Source organism: Manis javanica, chromosome 5 (assembly GCF_040802235.1).
Source record: "Manis javanica isolate MJ-LG chromosome 5, MJ_LKY, whole genome shotgun sequence".
NCBI classification, from domain to species: domain Eukaryota; kingdom Metazoa; phylum Chordata; class Mammalia; order Pholidota; family Manidae; genus Manis; species Manis javanica.
Genome location: NC_133160.1, coordinates 51,600,114 through 51,627,584, shown reverse-complemented (window position 1 = coordinate 51,627,584; position 27,471 = coordinate 51,600,114). Strand labels below are relative to the sequence as shown.

General features: G+C 43.1%; 1 protein-coding gene across 2 annotated transcripts in view; it reads right to left on the bottom strand.

Moving 5' to 3' along the window:
- Nucleotides 1–4,793, bottom strand: part of TBC1D9 (TBC1 domain family member 9) — a 130,830-nt gene extending 126,037 nt beyond the window's left edge. Inside the window, exons 1-2 of one of the 2 annotated variants that reach the window (XM_036998691.2) lie at nucleotides 3,722–3,855; nucleotides 2,708–2,856 (exon numbers count right to left, since the gene is read on the bottom strand). In XM_036998691.2, coding sequence (XP_036854586.1) covers nucleotides 2,708–2,855 — 148 coding nt within the window. In that variant the 5' untranslated portion in view covers nucleotide 2,856; nucleotides 3,722–3,855. Of the gene's footprint in view, nucleotides 1–2,707; nucleotides 2,857–3,721 lie in introns of both variants that reach the window. The other variant, XM_036998692.2, reaches the window with a different exon arrangement.
- Nucleotides 4,794–27,471: the final 22,678 nt, after the last annotated feature.

Below are 27,471 nucleotides of genomic sequence, written 5' to 3'. Positions count from 1 at the left end.
TTCTTCTTTCCTGAGGTACACCTATATTGCAATAGACTTCCCTCTTAGCACAGCCTTTGCTACTTCCCACAGATTTTGCAGTGTTGAATTATTGTTGTCATTTGTCTCCATATATTGCATGATCCCTGTTTTTATGTGGTCGTTGATCCATTGGTTATTTAGGATCATGTTGTGAAGCCTCCATGTGTTTGTGGGCTTTTTCATTTTCTTTGTGTAATTTGTTTCTAGTTTCATACCTTTGTGATCTGAGAAGCTGGTTGGTACAATTTCAATCTTTTTCAATTTACTGAGGCTCTTCTTCCCTACTTTTTGAGAGCAGTTTACAAAAACCCAGAAGATGTCAAAAGCCATTTCAAATCCTACACAGATTATATGCATTCACTATTACAGATTGTTTGTAGAACAAGGTAAAATTTCAAGACAAGTTGGAATGGGTGATTAAATCATTCTGTGGACAAAATTCTCTTGACATTGCTAACAAACAGAGGTGAAGAAATTAATGCAATGAACAAGCAACGTATGCTTTTCTCTAATAGTGCTTCTGGCTAGCAGCACTTGCTTGTTATATAAGAATTATAAGTCAAGCTCTTACACAGCCGTAGACCACTGCTCACCTCAATAGACAGAAGGTACCAGTTATGACACTATGCTCCATTGGGTAGTAACACAAATTATCCTTCATTTTATATATAATTAATCTACAAAGAAAAACATTATCTGCAACCAGTAGCAAGTTTGTTAATAGTTAATATACTAGCAACATGAAAGCACTTTTTAGGGTGGGTGAGTAGTTATTGGGAGAGGGTCACAATTGAGGCCTCTGGGGGTATTACCAAAGTTCTTTGTTGCTTGCAAGGTATCACTTTGTGATAAATCATTGCACCCTGCATCTTTTATTTTGTGCATCTTCCTGTATGTGTATGAAATCACAGTTAAATCAATCAAAAGCATCTATAATAAAAGACTTCATTGGGTCATTACCTAATATATTGCCTGGAACTAGAAAGAGAATAGATTAATAAAACTGAAAGGGAAGTGTCCTCAGTGTGGCCCACTCAGGTTTCCCACTCATCTGTTATCATTTGATGAATGGACATGGTGCATTGGTCCAGATAATGCACATTACATAAAGGTCCTGAGATCTTCCAGAAAATCTCCAACAAATGATACCCACACTTGCTTTTCCCTCCTCTCCCCACAGGCTGACTTCCTCTTTCTGTGTTCAGCTCAAGGAAAACTTCTTCAGGGAAACTTTCTTTGCCTCCAATCTCACCCCCAACTGGGGTAACCAACAGCATGCTCCTCTCCTCTATGCTAGTGTAGGTTGCTCTTAATTTGACCCCACCACCTCCCATATCCCAGATCATCCCTGGGAGGCTGATCCCTTGAGACTAGATCCCCTTGTGCAGCTGACTTCCACTGGGTTCCACTGATGAGAGGCAATGACAGAAGCTAGAGAGTGGGAGAAGAGAGAAATCAGGTATGTCCTCCCCACACCCTTTTACTGTGTTCTGTGTCTCTAGGGGTGGCTGCTGCTCTGGATTGGCCCAAGCTCCTCCTGTCTAGCTCTAGCTCTCATGGCCTCCAGTGACACCATTCCTGCCACCTCCAGTGGTAATAGCTCCCCTTGGCTGTTAGCTTCTTACTGGTTCTGGTAACCCAGTCTCCATCTTTTAAGTTTTCTTTTCACTATACTCTATTCATTTGACCTAAATTAGATTCTATTTTCTGCTGAGACCCTGAAGAGTGACAATGTTATATTAATTTAAATGATTACTTTATCAGCATCTGTTTTCTCCAACAATGCTGTGAGCCTCATGACACTGGCACTTCAGAAGTTGCCAACAAATATTCGTTAAATGATTTAGTGAGCTAATGAATGCATGAATGAACTCATTGCAATCAGAATATGTTATATGTAGTACATGGATTTCTAAAATAAATGCTCCTGCTACATTTGACGTGGCACCAATCTATCAGAGCAAACATTTTTCCTCTACTGGTTGAAAATAGCCTTTGTTAGAAGGAAAATTTTTACTCATGACAGTAATTTCAATTATTTAGCAGTAAGTCCAATAACTGTGGTTTCTCAATTAAAAAGATAAAACTTTATCTATCTGAAATAAGTCATCAATGATGAGATTCCAAGTGGACTGTAGTGTCAGTAAAAACACAATAAAAATGTTAACTAGAAAAAGAAGATTCTACACCTGTGAGTTTTTCATAACCTATTGCAAATGACTCTAAGAAATAAATACTTACTAGTTACATGGTATAGGAGGGATAACTCCAGGCAGAAAACAGTCTTCGTTAATATAATAAACTATCTAGTATACGTTGTTGTTTTAGACTTAAAGACCGTCTGGGCTGATTCCACTATTAGATATGTAAGTTACACATTAATGTTTATAGTCAACTTTTACAAAATGAACTAGAAAATTGATTTTAGGCCACTAACCAGAATTTCCAGATTGGGGTCTGGAGTTCCTCAGAAACCCTTTCCTTTTATGGTAGAAAAAGGACAGAAAAATAAGATTATCTACAGGCAATCTGATGCACCAACAAGATGTTTCAAACCAGTATATGCTGCACAATATACTTGAATTTAATCCCGAGAAACTAGTTTACGAATTATAATCACAACCAAATGCATACTCTACCAAGAATTTTTAGTTCACAGCAGGGTATTTTGAAAGCAACAATTTACCCAGCATGCAAGATCCTTGAGGGTGACAGATTCTGAATTCTAAGAGGTCAAAGTTCATCCATCTCTTTTCAGCAGTCTCTTCCAGGGTTAAAACTTCTATTTCTTTTGCTAAGTTTTTCATTATAATAGGTATCCCAGTTCTGTTCATTCTAAACCAACGAAAAAGAGGGGAAGGTTCAATTTCTCCAGGATGATATGAGTTCAAGATTATTTGAAACCTCCCAGTAAGCCAACCAATTAGTTAATAAAGGAAGAGTTTTCTGAAATGACTACTTGTGTTACGGGTCTGGTAGTATTTTCCTAAATGATATGGCACGGTTTTAGTAGTAGTTACAGTATTGGTAATACCTTCTAAGGAGGTCCAGGGAAAAAGTGATTGATTTAAAATAGTTAAATTGCAGATACACTGTAATTCTTTTTACGACCGGATAACTTGCTTTATTGTGTCTAACTAGACGCAACAACAACAAAAATCCTTTTTCCTTATTCATTCTCTTTGGTTGTAACTAATGTAGGAAATGACCGCACCAGTTCCTTACTGATTGCTTCCCTGGAAACAAAAGAGCAATTTATACCTGGTCCTGCCATTACCAGTAAGGAGAATGCTGCAAAAATTAACCGTTCTCCACCTCTGTTGTCCGTAGATAAAGCGATGTTGTTTTAAAGCGGGAGAGGATGTTTGGGAGCGGGGTGGGGGGCCGGGGGTAGTACCGCAATCAATTCCTAAGAGCTGATACTCCATCACCCCCACAGTCACTCATCTCCATTCTCATCAACATCTCCACTTAAGGGGCTCGGTGCAACAAGGGCCCCGCAGCCTGTCAGAGTCGTAAAAGCATCTTTCAGGGCCTGAAAATTATGACTCCGGATGCATCCAGAGGACCGAGCACCACCGCGGGGCGGGTCGCCCAGCCCCGGGGGACCCGGCGGCGCCTCGGGTGCACGTAGCCCAGGGCGGCGGCCGGCGCCGCAGCGCTCCGGGCGCCCGGCGCTGGGTCGGGCCCCTGTCCTTACCCGCCAGTCCGCCGCCGCCGCCGCCTCCATCGCCCGCGCGCCCCTTCCTACGCTGCAGGATGAAGTAGGGGTTGGCCCTCTCGGTGATCCACAGCGCGTTGGCCAGCAGCACCTCTTCGGGGTTCACCCACATATTCTCGTGCGCCGCGGGCGGACCTGCGCACTCCCGGGCACACGCGCCCTCCCGCCCGCTAGGTGCCGCGGCGGAGAGCGACTTCACCAGAGGGCGGCCCGCGGTGCCGGGACGACAAAGCCCCCGCGGGCGGCCGGGGAGGACAGCGAGGACGCGGGCGCGGCGAGCAGCATCCTCTCCGCAGACGCCCAGGCCCGCGCTCCGCAGCCCGGTTCCGGCCCACGGCGGCGGGAGGAGCGGGCGCAGGAGGAAGTGGGGTGGCTCAGCCTCGGGATCCGGCTCGGCGGCCGGCAGGGCTGCGGGCGACGCGAGCTGCTCCGGCCCCGCACTCGGGGCCGAGCTGGGCTGGGGCGCGGCACCGACCCGAGCTCCCGGCCGCCTCCGCCTCTAGCAGCTCGGCGCGCTCGAGGTCACCACGCGTTGACTCCCCGCGTCGGGGCCGCTCACACCCGCGGCGAAGCCCAACTTCCCGCTGGAAGGACGCTTCGGACACTGCGAGTGAATGACGACAGCGCAGCTCACTAGCAGCAAGCCCGGTGACCTCAGTTTCTGCGGACGCGGGCCCTCCTCCGGCTCTGAGCGGCGACACGGGCCGCGGCCGCTGGCTCTGGGAACCTTCTGGGGACCGTGTGCCAAGCACTCGCCCCCACACCCATCCCAGCAGGGAGGACGCCGCCAGCCTCCGTGTGTGTTGTGTGTGTGTGTATGTATGTGTGCGCGCGCGCGCTTATGGTTGACGCTCTGTAAGCCGGCGCCACCCCTCTTCCCAGGAAATAAGTGTTTCAGGGTTCCAGACTTGGAGATAGATACCCGGGTCGAAGCGGACGCAGCCAATGGCTGTCGTTGTTTTTGTTTCCTGCATCCCTAGGGAAAGTCATGAGCTAAACTTGTCACCGTCAGAAACCCCTCCCCCTCTCCATTGTATTGTCATTAAAGTAGCCCAGCGAAGTGCATTACGTCACTTCTTTCCTTCACCTGTAGGGCACGAGCGGAAGAAGTTGGAAGCCACCCAAAAGCTTAGACCAACTAATTCGTACAGCTGTTCCTATGTCAGGAATCTGGAGCTTTGAGGACCGAGCATGGCAGAATTCAGGGATTTAGCCACACATAAGAGATAGATGGCCATTTTCAAAAAAGTCATTGAAATCACACATGAAGGCCAGCTTTATCTTTGGGCAGTTTGTTTCCCTCAATATTTCATGTCTCTTGTGGTGATTGATCACAGCCCATCTACCTACATATCCTATGCCTTTTTTCCCCCACCTCTTTTTACACCCAGAAGATCTGCAGAAAGCTTAGAAAAAACAGGCTCCGTTTCTCAGAAACTGAGAATTTACCATGCTCTGCTTTGTTGTGGAAATTGGACAGTCCCTTTCCTAATGAGCAAACACTCAAATGAAACCTTGTGTGGTCCTCAAAATGTTTGCTGATGTAGCTTCCACTTGTACTGCTGAATTCCTCTAACAGTGGAGTGCCTCCCAGCCAGATGAGGTGGTGCCTGCATCTGTTGGTTTCTATGCAGTGGGCCTCAAGGAATGGAAGTCTCTCCTTAAACACACTGCCTGATCTTCTGCCTCTTTAGGCTGTTACAGAAAACACTGAAAAAATACCTGGACTGGATCACCGACGGAAAAAACCAAGCGGCACTCAGAGGTCTTGGAGTGTTGAGGCTTTATTTCACACCTGCGGGCTCAGAGGGGAGTAATCTCCCAAAAAGTCTGAGCCCCGAACAAAGGAAAAGGGAGCAATTTATACCTTTCTGCTTTCTTATCTGTAACATTCCTATGTACACAGCAAGCGAGCAGGCAAGGGGGAGGGAGTTTAGGGAGCGAACCTTGGGACCGGTGCTTAGCAGCACCGGGAAACCAAGGGAGTGTTCTTTTTGTTTGGGTTGAGGAGGGGGGCGAGGCAGAGGGGAGCCACCTCATAAATTACTGTCCTTGTAGTGTTGTTTATGTTGAGGAGGAAGGGGTGGGAGACAGAGAGAAGCCACCTGCTAGGTTGCTGTCCTTGTAAATTTTCCCTATCATTCCCCCCTCTGATGCCCCTTCAAACACTTCGTTTTAGGGGGCATCATCTCCTTGGCTTATGACAGGGTCATAGTGGCTCCGCATATACTTGAGCTGTATGGAGGAAACGCATTCCTCAAGAAAGTTAATGAGCCAGTTAAATATACAGGGTTCTACTAATAGTTTAAGGAACAGCAGAATCGCTGGCCCAGCAAGGCCAGTTAGAAGAGTTGTTAGCCATGGATTCTATTCAAATCATTCTTGGAACTAAGACTTTTTATTTTCTAACATTTTATTCCTATGCTGGATTTTTTTTTTTTTTTACTTTGGCTAGATTACTCTTAACTATGCCAGACTTATTTGCATAAAAACGACAATCTTCTTTAAGGGCTATACATAAGCTTCCCTGCGACATGAACAGGAGGTCCAGTCTTTTACCATTTTGCAACACTTTAGCCAGGGAATCAATCTGATCTTGCAGCTGAATCATGGTGGTTTCAAGCTGCTCTAAATCTTGATCAGCTTCCTCTGTTAGGGCATCAGGCCCTAAGTCTCTTTATTAGAGCTGCTGTGTCTACTGCAGCTGATCCAGCTCTACTGAGCCCGACTAGAGCAGGGATTAGTAAAGGGGCAGCCTGTTCCACCTAGGAAATCTCACTGGGGAAAAGGAGGTAGCTCCTTTTAGCCCACTATGCACTTTATAACTTTTGTACAATTAAACATTACAGAGAGGTACTTTGGAAATGCAGGCTGAGACTTGGGTCCAGCTAGGAGAGACAGGTAAGCACAGTAAAACAACTTAACGATTGCCCAATTGACAATAGAAAGGGCAACTTTTTTGAGGAATAGTCCAGTCAAGGGGTGCAACAGCACAGAGTCTAATGCCCAGAATAAAAGACACTACTCCGACGAGAGTCAGGATCTACGGCACACAGGTGTCTATCATTCAGAGGGCAATCGTTGGATGCAGAGGTGGAGAGGATCTGAGGTCTGGCTGGGCCTCCTGCTGATGTGCTTCCTTGTCAGGATGACAGGCTCTTTTTACTCAGGAACGACAGACTCTTGGAGTGATGCCTGCAACCTTGAGGGCAGTAGGAGTAGTTAGAACAATAACGTGGGGCCGGTCTTCTGAGGTTTGAGGGGGTCTTCTTTCCAATCTTTAATAACTCAGACTGAGTCCCTAGCCTGGAATGAATGTACTGGGGTTCTTTTGAGGATGCGGTTCATTCACTCTACTTTCCCTGAACTCTGTGGCCTGTATGCAGTGTGAAGTTTCTAGGTAATATTGAGGAATTTCATTAACATTTGCACTACATCTGTTACAAAGGCAGACTCACTGTCACTGTGGATTGTGGACGGTAGGCCAAACCAGGGCACAATTTCTCTCAGGAGGACTTTGGCTACCTCCCGGCTCCATTCTGATCTGGTTAAGAAGGCTTCGACCTAGTACTATTATTGGGAGGTATCTGAGTGCCCTGCTTGGCTGGACATCCGTGAAGTCTATCTCAAGGTCTTCAAAGGGGGCAACTCCCATTCTTTGAACACCAGGTGGGAGTTGTGGTGCAGACCGAGTATTATTTCTGGCACAAGTTACACACTGTCTACTCACTGCTCAGCATAGTGCTTGCAACTGGCTGATGTAGTATTGCTTTTGAGGAGGTCCTCCAGTGCAGTTTTTCCCAGGTGGGTGAGCTGGTGGTATTTGCTGATTAGTTGCCTCCCAGTTGCACTCAGGACAAGGATACGTCTGTCTGGCAACATCCACCATCCATTGGCAGTTAAAGTGGCTCCAGTCTTTCTCCTTTTCAATGTACCTGGGTGGAGAGGCCTCTACCAGGGTGTTAGGGCCACAGTGAGGGAAGGAGCTCTCCCTGCCTCCTTACTGGCTGCTGCTTTGGCAGCTTCATCTGCCATCCCATTTACCTGTGCTGTACCTGTGCTGTAGGGTTGTTTTCTTTTTGATATTCTTTGCAATGCAGAATTGCTACCTTTATTATGTAGTGAAGAGATTGAAGGGACTTTTCATATCTGGCAGGCCTAGGGCTGGTGCCTGTTCTGAAGCAGTTTTTATTTCCAGGAAGGTGGCTCTTGCCTCTTTTGTCCAGGCAGGGGTTTTCAGTCTGGCCCCCCAGGAGGTTGCAGAGGGGCCTTGCCATTGCTGAGAATCCAGGAATCCAGATTTTTGCAGAACCTGGTGTTCCATAGGAACTTCTGCATGCCCCCCCTTGTCCTGGGCTGGGGCAAGGAGTTAACGACCTTTTTCTTCTCTGGCCTTGGTGTCTTTTCTACCTGGGTGAGGAGGGAGCCTGGGTACCGGCAGATTTGTGCCCTTTTTTATGAGGCTCAGTATCCTGAGTCTGACAGGAGTTGCAGGAGGGCCTTTGTGCCTTTTGCACAATTTTCCTGGGTGTCACTGGCAAGGAGGAGGTCATCTACATACCGCAGGAGGGCTCAGCATGTGGCATCTCTTGGAAAGCTGGCAAGGTCTGCAGCCAGTGCCTCTCTAAAGAGGGTGGGTGAGTTCTTGAACTCTTGTGGAAGCTGCATCCATGTTAACTGCATCTGCGCCCTTATCTAGTTCAGTCCATTCAAAGGCAAATAAGAGCTGGCTTTGGGGGGCCAGACAGAGACAGAGAAAGGCATCTGTATGTCTGTGCAAGTGAACTATTTGGCAGACTCTGGGATCTGGCTGAGGACGGTGTGCGGGTTTGGGACCACTGGGTGTAAAGAAACAGACATTCTATTAATGGCTCACAGGTCTTGAACAGGCTGGTGCCCTCCTCCCGCCTTTTGACTGGCAGAAGCAGGGTGTTCCAGGGCGACTGACACTCGATTAGAATGCCTGCCTCTCTGAGTCTGATCAGGCGTTCCTGGATGCCTGCTCTCGCCTCTTGTGAGAGGGGATACTGCCGCTGTCTTTGTGGCTCCAAGTGTAAGAATATAGTAATTTATCCTTTATTCACTCCATGGTCTCAAGCACATTAGCCGGTGAGAATCATGCCTGGGCCTGGCCCTCCTTATTTCTAAACATCCCAACCCTCCCCAAGGCGTCAGGCCAAGGGGATCTACCACAATAAAAGGCACAACTCTCTGCACCATGCTGCTGCTTGCTCTTTCTCTCTCTGTCTCTCTGTCCCTCTGTCTTGCTGCGCTCTCTGTCTCTCTGTCCCACTGCTCTCTGCTCTCTGTCTCTCTGTCCTGCTGCTTTCTCTGCTCTCTGTCTCTGTCTCTCTGTCCAGCTGCTCTCTCTGCTCTCTCTTTCAGATAAAAACAATCTCTTGCGTGGGCCAATGTCTCCTGAGTCGTCGTGGGTAAGGAGGGTCGCAGTGAGATACTCTTTCACCGAGAATAGTTGCAGTCTTTTTCACTGAAGAGGACTACAGGGAGGGTGACCACAGTGTTATGTCCCTGTGTTAACTATAAAAGTCATGTTTTGGCCTTTCACTTTCATTCTGATGGTGGGCTCATGGGGGCCGAGTGCAAGAGAACCCAGTTCTTGTCAGTCTGAGTCTGCTCCTGCCAGGCTAAGGAGCCTTTCTTCACGGGGCTCTTCCCAGCAGCAACTGGGCTTTGGGGCTTTGCCTCGTTTGGGGCATTCATCTTTCTAATGCTGTCCCCCTCCCTTTTTTTTTACAGTAAGCACACTGGTCTCTGGCTAGGGGGTTCCTGGGCTTCTCCCCTCTAGGTGGCTGGCTTCTCCCTGCCTTCTGCCCATCCGTCTCTTTCAGGGCAGCTGCCAGGAGACTAGCCTTTTTCTTTATTTTTCTTTTTGCCTCTCTGTCGGCCTGAACTTCTCTGTTTAGATATTTTTTTTGGCAATTTCAGTCATCTTAGTGAAGCACTCAAGCTTTTGGAGCTTTCATCTGATGTCTGGGGCAGCTGGAGCTACGAATGTGGTGTTTACTATCTGCTGGCTCCTTGGTGACTCAGAGTTGAAAGGGGTGTAGATGCAATACGTTTCACACAGTCTCTCATCCAGGAGACTCTTCTGGTTGTTGAGTGACTGAAAAAACTTTAGTCATGTTCATAGGCCTTTTGGACCCAGCTTTGATCTCCTGGAGGAAAGCGTCCTGATATTGGTGGATCTGGTGCTGTCCCTCAGGGGTGGTGAAGTCCCTCTTGGGGAGCTCCTTGGGAACAGCAACTTCAGCCTATGCACCCTGACCAAGGACCCCAGCTGCCTCTTCTCTTCTATTGTGAACAGGCTACTGCTTTCAGACCCTGCATCTCTTGCACTGGCATCTGAAGGGCATCTGCTCTCAGCTGAGGGTGCAGTCAGGCTGCTGGTCCAGGGGGAAGTCGGTTCACTGGTCTGGAGTTGGCAGGGAGGCTGATGGCGACAACGTATCAGGGACCAGGGGCTGGGTGCTGACGGCCTTGGAGGCACATTATGTTGGGGCAATATTAGCTTTTCCTCTGGGTCACCAGTAAAAATGTGTGGAGGCTCAGGCTTCTGTTGTTTTTTGCAGGCTTCCTTGTTGAGGCAACTAAGACTCTACCCTGTCATTGCCTGTTGCAAGCGAATTGCACCCAAGGGGGAAGAGTCTGGGCAGTTTCTAACCAGGAATTAAAGTATAGGAACTGATTAGGATGACCTGGATCTCTAGGGATGACCCGCCAGGCTCAGCAGATTGTTGGGACATCTAGGGTTCCTTCTGGAGGCAACCCTACACTAAAGGTTGGCAATACAGATTCACACAGGGTTTTCAACCTGCCAGGAGTTAATTTTACTCTGTTGTTTTCTGAAAATCTCTTTCTGAAATTTTTGATCATATTGTCAAGGACTGTGGGTTTACTATGCCCTGAACCCATGATGTGTCCGTGGACCATGCCACAACAACAGACAAGGGAGGGGCGCCTCCTCTAGAGAGGAGACCAGTCAGACGCCCATCAGTTCTCACTCCTCACGGAGACTTTGGCCAGCCTTGGCTAAGGTGCACCTGTATAAGTCCCAGACCAGGTCAGCCGAAGCTGAATCACCGATATGCCATGATGGCTGGCCGTGAAAGCGGATGAGGGCCCATGCAGATTCCGTAGTGCAGGCTGTGGAATCACAGATTCAGTGCAGACTGAATGACTTCAGCTGCCCTGCACACTCACACACACACACACACACACACACAAAGGCAGACCAGAGTTTAAACATTCCCCCCTGGGAATGTCTACCTGTGAGACTTCTAATAAGTCTCCCAGGAGGTGATCAGGCTCCCCTTCCACCCCAACAGGTGAGACTGGCTGGGTCAGGGGCCCCGGGGCCTTATCGGATTCAGTGTCAAAACCAGGTCCTCACGTGCCAAGCCTCCTTGAGTCTGGCGGGAACACCGGAGCGGGGCTGGCCCAGGGCGACCAGGTGGGAGTGCCTTCTCCATTGTGATCTCCTGTTCCATCACCACCCCACCATTGCTCCAAACCGGTGGCAACAAAGGGCCAGCGCGGTTGGGTTTCCCCGTCAGGGAACCAAATGTTACGGAAAATACTGAAAAAAACCCTGGACTGGATCACTACGGAAAAAAACAAGCGGCACTCAGAGGTCTTGGAGTGAGGCTTTATTTCACACCTGCGGGCTCAGAGGGGAGTAATCTCCCAAAAAGTCTGAGCCCTGAACAAAGGAAAAGGGAGCAATTTATACCTTTCTGCTTCCTTATCTGTAACATTCCTACGTACACAGCAAGCGAGCAGGCAAAGGGGAGGGAGTTTAGGGAGCGAACCTTGGGACCGGTGCTTAGCAGCATGGGGAAACCAAGGGAGTGTTCTTTTTGTTTGGGTTGAGGAGGGGGGCGAGGCAGAGGGGAGCCATCTCCTAATTTACTGTCCTTGTAGTGTTGTTTATGTTGAGGAGGGAGGGGTGGGAGACAGAGAGAAGCCACCTGCTAGGTTGCTGTCCTTGTAAATTTTCCCTATCAAGGCAACATTTCAGACTCTAGGTAATTTGTGGAAACTTCACATACTTAACACAGACTCAAAAAATGTCATTTGGCACCTTTGGTCACCGTACAGTGCCTTCTGACACAAAATCTAATGCAAATAAAACACAATAAACAGTAAGATTGCAAGTCACAGAAATGTAAAAACTGTATTAACAATATATTTGTATAACAATATTTTTGAAATTCTTCCATAGACATTCTTTCATTTTATGTAATTAGCATTTTTAAAAACTCCACTAAGTGTCCTCATACTGCCTTTTGGAAAATCCTTATCATACTGCTCAAAATTGTGACTTGACATTTCTACTCTAGCCCGAAAGTGTGATTTCAGCTTAGCATTTTTTATCTGTTGGTGCAGAAATGTTATTTACTTCTGTAATTCATGCATGCATTCACTCATTCATTCAACATGTAATTATTGAATGCAATACTCTAGGCCCTGGGAAAAACAAGTGAGCAAAACATGCAGAAATCTCCACCTTCATGAAAGTTAGGATGTAAAATTAATAATAAAAACCAAAACTAGTTTGCAAAAACTTGCTTTGAGAGCAAGATTGGGCACCAAAAGGAAAAAAGAAATTTAAGTCCTTCGCTATTTACTAGTTTCTTGGAGGAGTTAGAACACATTCTCTCCAGGAAGTCAGGGCTTCCATTATTATAGTGAACTTGATAACCTATAGTAGGAGAACATTGCAAAGAATTGGAGAAGCTGCAAGGGGTTTGTGGAAGCTTGCTAGTGCCATACTGCTAACTGCTCACTTGCTAAAATGAAATATCCGAACTAGAAATAACACAAAGAAAGCCTAGTTAATTCAACCAGTTCCTCAGTGAAATAGGTATGTATTTTTAGCTTTAAATTCATTCTCATTGGCTTTAAGCCCAAGGACTGTCTCTAACCACTTAAAGAGGAAAACCATTCAACAGATGCCTAGGTAAGAAGGGTGAATGATGTCATAGTCTTGGTCTGTTTCTGAGATCTCCCATTTTCCCCTCCCACAAATGGAAAGAATCAATTCCAAAAGGGTTCTTATGGCTCCACCTTGGAGCAATCAGTGGATTTACTACTTAGTGGGTATATCTGACTGAAGCAAAATTGCGAGGGTGGTACATTTTTGTCTTTGGTAGTCCTCAACCTCTTTCCTACAGTGTTCCTACCTTTTCTCCTTTTCACCTTCACAGTGGTGTATTCCCCCACACCCTCCACCATTCCCACCTCTCTCCCAGTAAGTCCCCTACTTTGCCTTCTAAGGATTTGCCTCACCCTTGGAAATACCAGGGAATCTTGAGAACTTTATTTCTACCTACATCCCCTACCTGCCAACTGCAGTAGCCACTCCTTCATGGCCCAGTTCTCCCAGAAGTATGGGTACCAAGGCTGTAGAATACTAGTCTTACTAATCATTCTACAGCCCAGGGGACCCAAGAGCGGCTGGGCCAGTAGAAAATTCAGTTCTAGCTTTAGCAGACAGTTCACCACCCAGCAGAGTAATGTAAGTGCTAATGCTTCCCTGGGAGAAGCTAACTCCTCCACTTGCTTTCTAGCTGAAGGTAACATGTTAACACAGACCATTTTTTCAAAATGCCCAACTGTTCCCTGTCCCACTCCAGTAGGGTTTTGGGAATTTCTAGTGTCCAGTGAGGTAGGGACCAGTTGGTGTAGGGAAAAGTAATATTTTCTGGAAGACCTGAGGCTCTGCATTACCTTTAATATCTGACATAGAGACCTGCATGGTGGATCTGAGCTGCTAATCTGGCTGGAAAAACTAGATCAACCAGCAACCACAATGTCTACTCTGCACATAATAGGGCAAATTGACCACACAGAAGCCACAGTTTGGTTCTTCCAGCTTTAATTGGCTGAACAGTCAGGACCATCCTTACATGTGATTTGATTTGAGGGAAAAAATTCTTCAATATAGCTGTGATCCGTGACAATACATTTTCACCTCCATTCAGTGGGTCACTTCACCATCTGAGCTCTGAGATGCTCTGGAAATCAAAAATGAATAAAACATTAATGCCTTTCTATGTTGGAGAAACTGTGGCCAAATGACCCCTGTCAAATATATCTGTGTCCTTGGAATGAAGGAAGGAAAGAAGAGCAATCTCTCCAGGGGACAACAAATGAAGCAAAGCATTAGCAGAGATTTGTTTCTGAGGGCAAGTTTTAATGGTTGAGAAAGAGTGACAGATAAGGAGTTTAGACCACAGGGAAGGGTAGGGAGACCCTTTGCCTACTTCGAGACCATCCACTGCAAGTTTCCTGAGGGCCAAGAGTGTGAGAAGGTGTTATAACCTCACGATTAGCACCAGGACCTCTGTAAATGCCCCACAAGGTGGTGCTTCCAGGACTATTGAATTTCCAAATTTAAGGAGGGTTGAGAGATTTAGGAAGGAGTCTACTAGACAACCTAACATTAACAATTCATTTTTTAAGGATTATGTCCTCTTGGTTGTAATTTTATATCATATAATGTACTTTGTTCTGTTTTCTGCTAACAAACCTAGTGGTTTGACCCATCTAATAATTTTGATAATAACAAGTCAAAGGCCATTTAAGTTACCTAAAAAAAAAAGAGGTTATTGCTCGGGCTTATGTAGACTAAATTAGTACCAGAAATCTTCAGGAAGCTCTGAGGTCAGCCTTTCTCTCAATCTCTCACTGTCTCTCATTCTCCCTGCCTCTCTGAATCTCTGCTTGTCATCCTTTTCTCCACTGACTAGCCTCATTTATTTATCCATAGTTTGTTCCTAGTAACTTAAGCATGGACATGATTTATAAGAGCCCCTGGTTCCATCTTGCTGCCGGTGCCTTCAAGCTGAAGCTCCCACCATTCACTAAATACTTTATCTATGTATTTTGTAGCTGTAATTCCTGAGAGTGAAGTTGGTTGGCTCACCATATCCTTTTGTCCAAGGACAAGCTGTTACCCAGACTAATACTGGCTGCCATTTCTGCCACATCACCACGACATGGCAGCTGCATATGTATGCATATTTTGTGCAATTGGTACTTCACAAATTCTCCCTAAAAGTTCATTTTTATCATAAAGTTAGTCATTCTGAGGGCTGACGCATTACTTGGCCTTCAAATACTAGCTGGGAAATGTCTGAAGTATCCCCTGTTTTTCATAAGCCAATCAGCCAGATCAAGAAAGGCAAATGCTCCTTAATGTGGTGTTTAGTTGTGGGCTCTGATGATTATAAAATAGTCTCTTTGTTCCTTTTAGGGATGAAACTTTTTTTACCCACAGTCACACAGCTCTTTTAGCCAGCGACTCATTTGTCCATTTTTCTCTCTCATTAAAAAATTCACAAAAAAATCCCCACCATCAATAGGACTTCTCAAATCTCCACAGGTGCTAGTACCAATCACATAAATATAGGTAAAAAGCAGATCGAGGCATTAATATTAAGGTAGCAATAGTTATTTTTTCTGAATTGCCCATATATGTATAAACTAATAAATATATATTTTTTCTTTTCTTAGCTACAACATTTTTCCTTCAAGCATAAGAGCTAACATTTTTTACAGATCTTTTTGAAATAAAATATTTTTATTCACACATGTATGTTTTATGAAAGATTAATTTTACACATATTTTCTGATTAAAGAAATTGCATAGTTTCCTTTCCAGAGTAAGACAATTTAGATTTTTATTATGCTCACAATATTCTCATTAGAGAAATACTGTACCTTATCTTGAATCTCAAATGTTTAAAATGTTTCTAAGATGTGATTGACTAAATGACTTAAGAGAGAGGAATACATAGGCATCAATACTGACATAAAATAACAATGTTCAAAGCCTCTAATTTATCAACTACATGTAAACTCTTCATCTCTTAATTTCCAGCTTTTCAGATTTCAAATCAGATTACTGATCATAAAACAGATATGATCTGAAGATCACAAATCTTTCTTTGAAAAACTTTAGATTTAAAACATTCAGTGAGAAAATGCACTTCTTCACTGCATCAAAGGAGAAATATCAGAGTTCAGATTACTTAATTCTCATAAGAAGCACATGAGAGTTGGCTGTTGAGGCATCTTTATCAGAATTGGGAAAAGGCAAAAAGTGACCCACTCTTTATTTGTCCCCACGGTTCTCAACACTGTCTTTAGGCATTTATCACCGAGGTTTCTTTTACAGAATGTATTGCCCTTCAATGACATCTTTTATTTCTCCTATAAAATACAGATCTAAATAGGCATTTTCATCATAAAATTGTATTGATGATAATTTTGCTTTCTTTGTCTCTATCCTCTTATGGGCTGTGAAATGCAATCTTCCACAAAAAGGTATGTGTTAAATCACACTGATTTGTAGTCCATTGAAAATAAGTTTGCTTTTAATGGGAATGACTCAGTCATACTGGAAGCTTAGACATTCTGTTCCTGAATGAAACTTTTTAAAACACAATTTCTCTTTCTTTCCTTACTCAGAGCCAACCCTCCTCACCTGAAGAACACTGAAACTAAAATAAATGCTGAATGCATCCTCTGCTAACTGTGGCCCTCAGATTTTAACTGAAGTCTCAGTTAAGAAGTCTTTTGAAATAAGAAAATTTCTCTCAGATGTGTCAAAAGAAGATCACAGAATTGTAGATAAAGATGGTTGGTTGACTGCTGGTGCTGTATTAGGGAATACATTTGATTAAATCAATTCTGTTTACCAATATTTATGGCTGCAGGGAGGCCCTTGAAGCTGGTGCCAGATCAGATACGAGCTTTACAAGAACCTGGAATAAGTAACTACCCATGTTATAAGGTGTGCATGTGTGTACGGAAGTCACTACTATATTACAAATTTAAACATCTCCAATTCATATTTCTCCTGATGTTTAATGTTTAATCACACAAGTAAGTCAGGTTGATAGAAGAAAAATAAAATACAGATAAATAAAAAGTGTCTAAATGTATAGGCATATAGTGTGTTTTTCTTTACAAACAGAAATGAGTTCACACTCCACATAAACTTTTGTAACTTGCTTTTGTTGCCTGAGAATATTGTGAACACAGCCCAGATTTTTTTAATGTACATTTATATCATTTTTAATGACTGTGTATTATTTAGTTGTATGATCTACCTTCACTTATTTAACTCATCTGACATAATTATGTGTATCTTTAGAATATTACAAACAAATTTATGGTTAACACATTTTGATTACATATATCTTTGCACATTCACCTGATTATTTTCTTAGCATAGACTCCTAAAAGTACACTTTCTGGGCTGTCTAGAATGCACCTTTATAAGGCTCTTACCACTCACTGGCAAATTATTCTCCAGACAGTCTTTATCCAGTCCTTTCCTCTAGCAGCGTGAGACAAGGCCCGTTTCTCCATGACCTCATCTAATGTATTAGTATGAAAGTGTCTTTCACTGGTTTTTGTGGGTGGAACAAAATAATGTATCTCACATTTAGGGCTTTCAACAGACATCACAATATTTTTTCCCCAGTTAAAATAATTTCATTTTTTAGGTTACACAAATAATAATTGTTGATTCTAAAAAATGAACATGATAGGAAAGTACAAGAAAGAAAGTAGAATTTCCCAAAAAGTCACAACTTAGAGATAACAATTGGCTTTTTGGTGAGCATCTTTACAAATATGTATCTGTGCATACTAAAGAGGTGGACAAGGAGACATCCTTTATTCCCATGGCTAAATATTGTTTTGAGATAACATGGCTCTGTGTCTGTATTCCAGTGATTTCTTTGGTGCTTTTTCCATATGTGCAGATAAACCAACAGTCAGGACTGCAATTTTCAGAGTGTACAGGGAGAGGTCCAGGTGGAGGAAGGAGATCTGTTTATGCTCTACTTTCTTGTATACATGTAGACTAGGACCTGGAAAGAGGGGCGATAGTGTATAAGAAGGCCAGTGATGACACAGCAGCATCTTGCTCAGATTTAAAAGCGTAACAGGGCCAAAGTGAATTACTCTAAATTTCCCCCCTTTAAGAGAGATGCAGGGTTCTGTGTAATGCTCATGGCAAGCTGTTCACTGTAGCTGTAGGGGCAGGCCCAGCATCTCCCCCGGGATGGAGCCCTGTTCATGCAGCTGTATGGTCACCGGCTGGCACAGCTGCTGTGCAGTGTTTTTATGAATCTGCCATTATTTTGAAAACTGGTATCTTCTAGAACTTCTTTTTACAGTTTATAATATAGGCATTTAATGCCATTTTAATAGTTTTTTCCCTAATCTATTTGCTAGCATAGGTTTTTCTTCCCAAATGTGGTTTTGCCAACATGGTACTTTTATGGGACTTGACCTCCCTGCGTTGCTGAGGGATATCATACAAGATATCCAGGGTGAGCATTTGTCTCTGTGGCTGTTCATCGCCTGAACCTTCTTCCTCCTCTCAGGGAAGTCCCTCAGATGGTGGCCAGAGTTTCTCAGTCAGGACCAGCTCAGCTTCCACTTGGCTCCTTGGTGGGGGTGGCCCACCGAGGTGCAGCTGGATGCACACCCTGGCCTGGGGCAGCCCTACCACAGCCTTCTGATGAGATTTCCCTTTTCCCAGTCATGAGAACCCTCCCAGGCCTGCTGATGATGTGTATTCCTTACTTGTTGTGGGGCCAACAGAGGGAAAGGGAAGACAGAAATTTTTTGACTCTTTTTTGTCTCCCCCAGTTAGGAGTTGGCCTTCTCACTTCAGATGTAAATCTGGTCCAGTTTCAGGTTACAGCACTTCAGCATGCTGGGGTGCATGTGTTAATGAGGGGTGGGGCAAAGCAGGTGGGGATGTCTTCTCAGTGAGGTGAATGGCTTCAATCGCATAAAAGGCCTAAGTCCTCTTTGTGTTGTGTCTTAAAACTACAGCAGAAAGTCTGTTGTCTCAAACTATCTGGGACTCAACCTGAACAGGCTGTGGGGCTAAGACAATGTGTGTATGTATATGTATGTGTGCGTTCATGTGTGTGTGTGTGCGTGCATGTGTGTGTATGTGTGTGTGTAGTTATATATCAACACATTCTGCATATTATAAGATTAGTATTTATTGAGCATTAAACTATGTGCCACGGCCATACGTATTCTTTACTTTAATTCTCACGGCTATATGGTTCGACCTGAATGTACTATAATTGAACTCCATGTTATCTATGAGGAAACCAAGTTACAAAAAGGTAAGGCGACCTGACCAAAGCATAAACTAGGAAATGATAGAGTCAAAGTTCAGAACCAGGCAGCTGAAGCCTAGGCTGCTCTCTTAATCATATGCTACTTCTTTCCTATAAACATTGCCTGTTATTACTATTATTTTATACTCTCACTGTCTCAGTATTATTATCTCAAACCCTTTTACATGGTGGAATTATTCTCACATCATCTTTGATGTACAAGGGACTTTTAAGTGCTCTGTATACAGTTAGGCAAGGCTCTCAATAAGATCGAACAAAAACAGTGAAATGATGGTGAGAATGGGAATACGGTGAAACCACTCTCTCATTTTCAACAGGAAACCATTGAGCACAATTGACAATCTTGGGCAAATGGTGTCACTAGATCTTTCCTTCATTTTTCATTCACATTTCCACCAAGATCTTAGACTCCATGTTTTCATTGGTCTCCCTTTTCTATCACTTGACCATGATAAAATTTGTGTATCTCACCGGTTCTCAGATTTTAGTAAGCCAAAACCTCCTGGAGTTCTTGTTAAAAGACTGCTGGACCCCAGCCCCAGAATTTCTGATTTTGTAGGTCTGGTGGAGGCCTGAGAATGTGCATTTCCAACAAGTTTCCAGGTAACATTGATGCTGTTGGTCTAGGGACCACACATCCAGGAACCACTGGTATAGATCAAAGAAGGGTGCTTCTACTGAAGGCATCTCATTTAGACAAGCCATGGATTTACTAACATAAAAGTATGGGAGGTACGTATTAGGCCTTCAGCCCTGGATTAATTTATCCCTTGATATCAGACTGTGATTGATGAAATGACCTAAACTCATCTCTCAGGTTTATATCAGGCCCCAGATTGTCTTGCAATCCTGTGTTCTCTCATTGGACTCTACTTACAACCAACATCTTAATCCACTAATTGTTAGTAAGCACCTATTAGATGCCTGGCACTGGGCCGGACGCTGGGAATGCATGTTGAAGCAAATGAAACACTATTTGTACCCTCAAGAAGCTTACAGAGGGTAGGAATCAAATATTAATCAACAAATAAAATAAATGTAAAATTCAATGCTGATAAGTGCCAAGCAGGAGAAGGCTGCGGGCTCTGTTATGTTGAAGTGGGGCAGTGTGGGGAGGCCTGGGGGGACTCAGCCATGGGCATCAGCATTCCCTGAGGTGGCACTTAACCTGAGAGTGCAAGAATGAGAAAAACCCATTGAACTCACTATAGGTATTTTAAATGATGAATAAACAAGAGGAGAGATGCTTAGCTGCCATCCCAAAAGCTCAGGAAGCTCACTATGGATTGCTGAATGGACTAGAATGTGTGGTATGTTAGTGAACTGTGACCCCCTGACACTTCTGTACTTTAAGTCACAAAGTCAAGTTTGAAAACATCACATGAAGCCAGTAAGACCTGATCAGGGCTTATTTCTCACTCATCCAAGGGGATCCCCTTGTGTTAGGAAAAAGTATGCGTCTAAGAGTCAGGAAAATCCTCACACTCTCAGGTCTTTTGGCAGAGTTTACTAGTGCAAATGCTTCTTATTACTTTCCTCCTCCACTGAAGGACTAAAGAAAATAAGAAGCTAAAAGACCTTGGAGTATCCTGAGCAGATCTGCCGTGATGCTCTGAAGCAGGTCCAGCTCAGCTCCAAGTGTCAACGAAGACTCTAAATGTCATCTCCAGAAAAGAATCTATTTTCCCCAAGACTTATTAAAGAAATCTAAACGTATTTCCTAGTGTGTGGTAGTAAAATACAGCCCTTATTTTTTATTCCCTTTCTTCTGTCTTCCTAAACGGAAACTAAGAATAATCCAAAGAGTTGAGTCAGGACAATTCCAGCAGGATGGAAGACGAACAGGATCCTGGGGCTTGCGCAGTAGCAGAGCGAAGGCCCATTTGCTCAGAAGATCACATGACTTTCCTGGTGACCCAGCATGCTAGGATTATTCCCTAGGTCAAGTTCAGGAAGAGGTTAGTCTTGTAGCATTAGATAGATTGGACACTGAGTTAGAAGGGCCTTTGACAATGACATCATGAAGGGGTATAACCATGTCACTTGCTAAATACCAACTGCCCTCTCTGAAAGCTGGAAGAATGGCTGCATTAGGCAATTTCTACAAAATAAATATAAAATTTCTAAAAATGGAAATGTTATTGAAACTAGAATCTCATTTCTAAGAATTTGTTTTACACATTGTTTGTATAGGTGTCCAAGATGAGTATATTTTATTATGGCATGATTTATATTGAAGCACAAAGATTAAAAAAACTAAATGTCTTTTCAGTAGAAAACAGGTTATATAGATTGTGCTATATTCTTATAAATGGTTATAGTCACAACTTTTAAAATAGGAGGCCCCTGCACATGCATATCTATTATGAAATGTGTTTATATGAAATATTAATAAGTAAAAAAGCAAGAATCAGAGCAGTATTTGTAGAATGTTCTCATTCATATAAAAAAGAGGAGTTATCTATATCCATCAATCCGTCTATACTATCGTATATTAAAGGTGATATTTTCCACTGGTTGCCTCTGGCAAAGAGGGTCTGAGATGAGAGGAAGAATTTAAACTTCCTCAAATTCCATGTATATTAATATGAACATTTTATCATGTCCATGTGTGGTTCCTATACAACTGTTAAGAAAGTTTTTTGTTTTTGTTTGTTTGTTTATTTGTTTCAGAAAAAGGGCCTGACTCTCTATACCCTCAGTCTACTCCAGCATGGGTCAGGCTGTTTGAGTTCTTCAAGGCAGAGATTGCATTGTATGTATTGGTAACCCTGGTATATTAACCCGCTTAGGCTATCATAAAAAAATTTCACAGATTGGGTGCCATAAACAACAGAAATTAATTTTCTCATGGCTCTGGAGGCTGGAAGTCCAAGATCAGGGTGCTATCAGGGTTGGTATCTGGTGAAACCTCTCTTCTTAGCTTTCAGATGGGCACCTTCTCACCAGATCCTCACATGGCCTTTCCTCTGTGCATGTGTGTGTGGGGACGAAGAGAGACATATCTGGTGTCTCTTGTTCTTCTTTTTTTTTTTTTTGAGAGGGCATCTCTCATATTTATTGATCAAATGGTTGTTAAAAACAATAAAATTCTGTATAGGGAACTCAATGCACAATCATTAATCAACCCCAAGCCTAATATTCAACAGTCTCCAATCTTCTGAAGCATAATGAACAAGTCCTTACATGGTGAACAAGTTCTTACATAGTGAATAAGTTCTTACATGGTGAACAGTGCAAGGGCAGTCATATCACAGAAACTTTCGGTTTTGATCATGCATCATGAACTATGAACAATCAAGTCAGATATGATTATTCATTTGATTTTTATACTTGATTTATATGTGAATTCCACATTTCTCCCTTATTTTTTTAAATAAAATGCTGAAGTGGTAGGTAGATGCAAGATAAAGGTAGAAAACATAATTTAGTGCTGTAAGAGGGCAAATGTAGTTGATCAGGTCTGAGCCTATAGACTAAGTATTAATCCAAGCTAGACAAGGGCAACAAAACCTCCGCGGATGCAGAAGATTTCTCTCAAAACAGTGGGGGTGAGGTTCTAAGCCTTACCTCTGTTGATCCCCAATTTCTCACCTGATGGCCCCCCTGCAACTGTGCCTGTCTTACGTTGTTCCTCCCTTGAGGAATCTTACCTGTCTCTGGCTAACCAGCCATCTTCCAGGGCCATACAGGGAAATGTGAAGTTGGTAAGTGGGAGAGAAGCCATATTCTTTGAAAAGGTTAGCTTTTTCCTTCTTTTCAGATTTGTACCCTGTGGCTTCTATGCCCAGCATTTGTCTTGAGGTATCTTTACCACTTGGAAGAATTATGATACTCGGTAATTTTCTATATGAGGCACAAATTCTACTAAAGGGCTGTAATTAGGAAGGAAGAAGAAAAGCTATAGAAGTAGCAGACGGAATAAAACATGGGAAGATTGATTATTTCTTTGACATAACTTCTTGTAGAGTAATATAAGCATGTATAGGTTTTAACAAACTACTAATTAAATTGCGTACACACATTAACAGAATAGGAATTACAGATACATAACAAAAGCAGACCTACAATTACCAGCTATATCCACTGAAACCAAGAAAACCAGTTAGGTACCCTAGACATTTGTGAAAACTTATCAGTTATATGATGGATATTGTCTAACTGAATTTGAATAGTTTGAGAAAAATCAGACAAATTAAAACAACACATTCCTGGGAACTGTTCACATCCCATATATTCCTTTAACAGAAGATAGTCTATAGTTGCATGTTTTGGAGCACTGCAACTTGTGCTTCTCCTAATTCTTGGTTTAGTTCTGACCATATAGATCCAGTCAAATTTGTTGTTTTACTGTATGCACAGGCCAGCTTAGATATCTCCTTCTTCATTCCAATGGCAAGTCCAGGAACCGGCAGGATGAATGCAGCTACAACTGCAACAGCACCAGGATCTTTGTTGAAGTTTTTTGATGATCATCTTCTGGAATGACTCTTTCAGAGGATGTTGATGTTGGAAGTTCTTCTTCATATTGTTTCTTAATTCGTTTTCTGGGTAGCCAAATTAGGCTTTGATCCTCTGTATAAACACAAACAAACCCTTTGCCCACACTTTGATATGACCTTTATACCATTGTGAAGAACCTATTGGAGACCACCACACAGGAACTGCTTTTTTTTTTAAGAGAAAGAAATATTATCAGAAAAATGTACTTCCATAGCTGATCATCCGACACCCTTTAAAAGATAAAAATTAAGGATATATAAAGCATGCATTAATCATTGATTTGCAGTTAATTTTATCCTATCAGGGAGTAATCCACCCCCTTTTTTGGTTATCATTAATCTACAATTACATGAAGAATATTATGTTTACTAGGCTCTCCCCTACACCAAGTCCCCCCCACAAACACAAACCCCATTACAGTCACTGTCCATCAGCATAGTAAGATGCTGTAGAATCACTACTTGTTTTCTCTGTGTTGCACAGCCCTCCCCTTACACCCACCACCCACATTATACATGCTAATCATAATAGTCCCTTTCTTCTTCCCTGCCCTTATCCCTCCCTACCCTCCCATTCTCCCCAGTCTCTTTCCCTTTGGTAACTGTTAGTCCCTTCTTGGGTTCTATGATTCTGCTGCTGTTTTGTTCCTTCAGTTTTTCCTTTGTTCCTATATTCCACAGATGAGTGAAATCATTTGGTGTTTGTCTTTCTCCGCTTGGCTTATTTCACTGAGCATAATACCCTCTAGCTCCATCCATGTTGTTGCAAATGGTAGGATCTGTTTTCTTCTTATGGCTGAATAATATTTCATTGTGTATATGTACCACGTCTTCTTTATCCCTTCATCTACTGATGGACACTTAGGTTGCTTCCATTTCTTGGCTATTGTAAATAGTGCTGTGATAAACATAGGGGTGCATCTGTCTTTTTCAAACTTGAGTGCTGCATTTTTAGGGTAAATTCCTAGGAGTGGAATTCCTGGGTCAAATGGCAAGTCTATTTTGAACATTTTGAGGAACCTCCATACTGCTTTCCACAATGGTTGAACTAATTTACATTCCCACCATCTCTTGCTCTTGTTTTAAGGACACCAGTCCTATTGCATTAGAGACCCAGCCTTATGCTCATTTAAACTTAATTACCTTCTTAAAGATCCTGTCTCCAAATATAGTCACTGTGGGGGTGAGGGCTTCAATATAAAATTTTTTGGGGGGACACAACCCAGTGCATAACACCTGGAAGTGAATTTCAGAAGACCAACATATATTTCAAATCAGCCTGGCCTTTCACATAACCATAGAGGTCTCAGTCTGTGCTCCTTGTAGCACCAATAGAAGCAGGTGAAGAAGTAAGAAGTGGAGCAAGAGATTGTAGAAGAAGGAGCTGGCTGTTAACTCTGAAGCTCATATTGCCTGTGGCCTTTGTGTTCTATCACCACCACACCCCCATGCCCACTATCCTGGGTCCAAAAAACAATTGATTAATGACATGATCACAAGCCACCTCTGATTTCATTGTTCCCAGAATGTTCAAGGTTATCTGCACCAAAAATAAAGTAAAGCAGTGTCCTGGATGAGTTCATCATCTCAATTGTTTTGAGGGAACCTCCTCAAATAAAGTTAGAATGTAATTGTTGCAGCCCTCGGCATATTCCATGTGAATATCCTTAGTTTTATCAGAGCATTCTTGCTGGTGAGCTATAATACACTGGGAGGGGTCTTGTCCTGTGTGCTAATGCACAAAGCCTTGTGGGGAGGAAGCTTGATTGTCTGAGCTGGCCATGTTTGTGCTTACAGTGCTTTCTAGAGCATGGTGAGGACACCCTGAATGCATAAGAAATACACAAAGATGAAGGATGAGGAAAAAGATAGGTCAAAGGGAGTGTCAGCTAACACATGGCGACTCAAATGGGTGCAATTGGCTCTTAGAGTCATTTGGTGGTTTAGCAAAGTTTTCCAAATAAAGGCTCAGCCTGCTCTATAAGGGCACACATCTCATTTCCGCCTAATCCCCCATGTTCCTGCTTTACACACTGTGCTCTGGAAAGAACGAGCTGCTCTGGTCGTTGACATCCACCTCTTCATGCTGACTCTAGATTCTCTGCCACTACTCAAGCTGTATCCCCAGCTTGACACTCCCTTTCTCCATGTCTTTGCTTTGATACCTCTATCTTATCTTTCAACATTCAGGACAAGAGTCATCACCTCCAGGAAACCTCTTTTAGATCCAAGGCTAAATACCTCTCTTCTCTGCTTCCTCAGCTCTGACTGCTTTCAAACTTTTTCTTTTCAATCTCTCCTCTCCCCTTTCTCATAACTTTCTCTTATATCCCTACCAGCTGGAATAGTGTCTGGCACACAGCAGGTATTCAAAAGAATACATTTTGAATTGAACAGTTCAAATTTAATAATTCATCTAATGTGTCTAATAGTTGTTACCAGCAATCAGAACTTTTTCCTCATTAAAGTGGTGAGTGGAGACAAATAGACTTGGGGCCTTAGATGGATGTTCTCACGAGGAGTACACTGTATAAATGTGCCTGCCTACTGACCTGTTTGGTTTCTGCAAGTAAAACTAGGGAAACACTTCAAAATATAAGCAAAGAGCAGGTGCAAAGCCAAGAACTCTCTACCCTGGGATCTGGGTAAACACTCATTCATTTATTTATTACAGTCTTAACTTAAGGCAGGCCTGGTGTTGCATGTAGGAAACAAGACACAGATTCTGCTCTCCTGAAATTCACAGTCTTGTTTGGCTGATAGATGTGCAAACAAACACAGCCGATCCTTCCCCTCATGTATTCAAAGTTTACTGTTTTGACTCAAAGGCACATAGTAAGTAGTGATTTGTCCTTCTGCTGAAGCCAGTGTCAGAGAAAATTAACTCTTAGTTAGTGAGTGAGCTTAATCAGCAGTCCAACATGTAAGCCTATATTGGCTTTAATTTCTTTATTATTTTCTTCTCCAAACTGAGATTGAGTCTTTAATATGTCTCTGACAGTAGTAAATTGAAAATTTTGCAATACTGCATTTTATAAGGAAAATATGTTGCATCAAAATTTTTGAGAATTTGGACATTTGCAAAGGATATTTGGAACATCTCCTTGTAATTATGGAGCACTGAGACAAGTACATACTTAATATCTTAAGGCTGCTTCTGGAGAAATGGTAGACTGGGTAGTGGATATTTTATGAGGAAAATAACAAATAAAACAAAGATCCCATTTTCAGCATGAAAACTTCCTGTTTTGTCCAAAAAGATCAGACTCCTAACAAGACTTACTAATGCAAATAGTTGCTCCTACAGAGATTTTTCCCCGCAGAGTGTGATTTAGGGCTGCTGCTAAAATCTAAGGCACACCTTCTTTCAAGAAATGCAGTCTGTACTTTAGAGAATAAAAATGCAACCTGACCCGACTGTTGTGGTGGGTCTGATCTTTGGGAAGCCTCATGGTGGACCTGGGTGAGAAAACAACAGGCCGGTGGGCAGCCAGTGCTCAGTGTGCTGAGATAAGGGGACAGAACCTGGGCCCAGCCTCCAGGCCTGTCCTTCATTTCAGATGGGTCCCCACGACCAGGGCAGACAGACTGCCTTCAGTGGCATACCTTCCTTTTTAGATAAAATAATATTGTATTTAAATAACCCATAGACAAAAGCATTACTTTTCATCTTACTAAAAAATACCATTTTGTTACCAGACCCCCAGAGATGAGGTTCATGAGTTTCAATGCTATAGAAATGAACACTGAACTGGAAAGAAAGCAGTCCAGCTTTACTACAGATAGCTTGTATATAGAGAAGCTGAAGAGACAGTACCGTTGCGCCCCACTAAGGAGTTGTGCAGAGGGCTCATAAAGGCAGCTTCAGAGAGTGAGGGTTTTTGGAAGGAGTGGTGTGGACAGATTATTTCACAGTGTTGTCTGTGTTATTTGCCCTTTGGTGGTGCCACTCCATTGTCGGCAGACATTGATTCACTGTTTTTTTCAAAACATGGTCAGGGTTTCCTTTCTGACATTTTTCTAT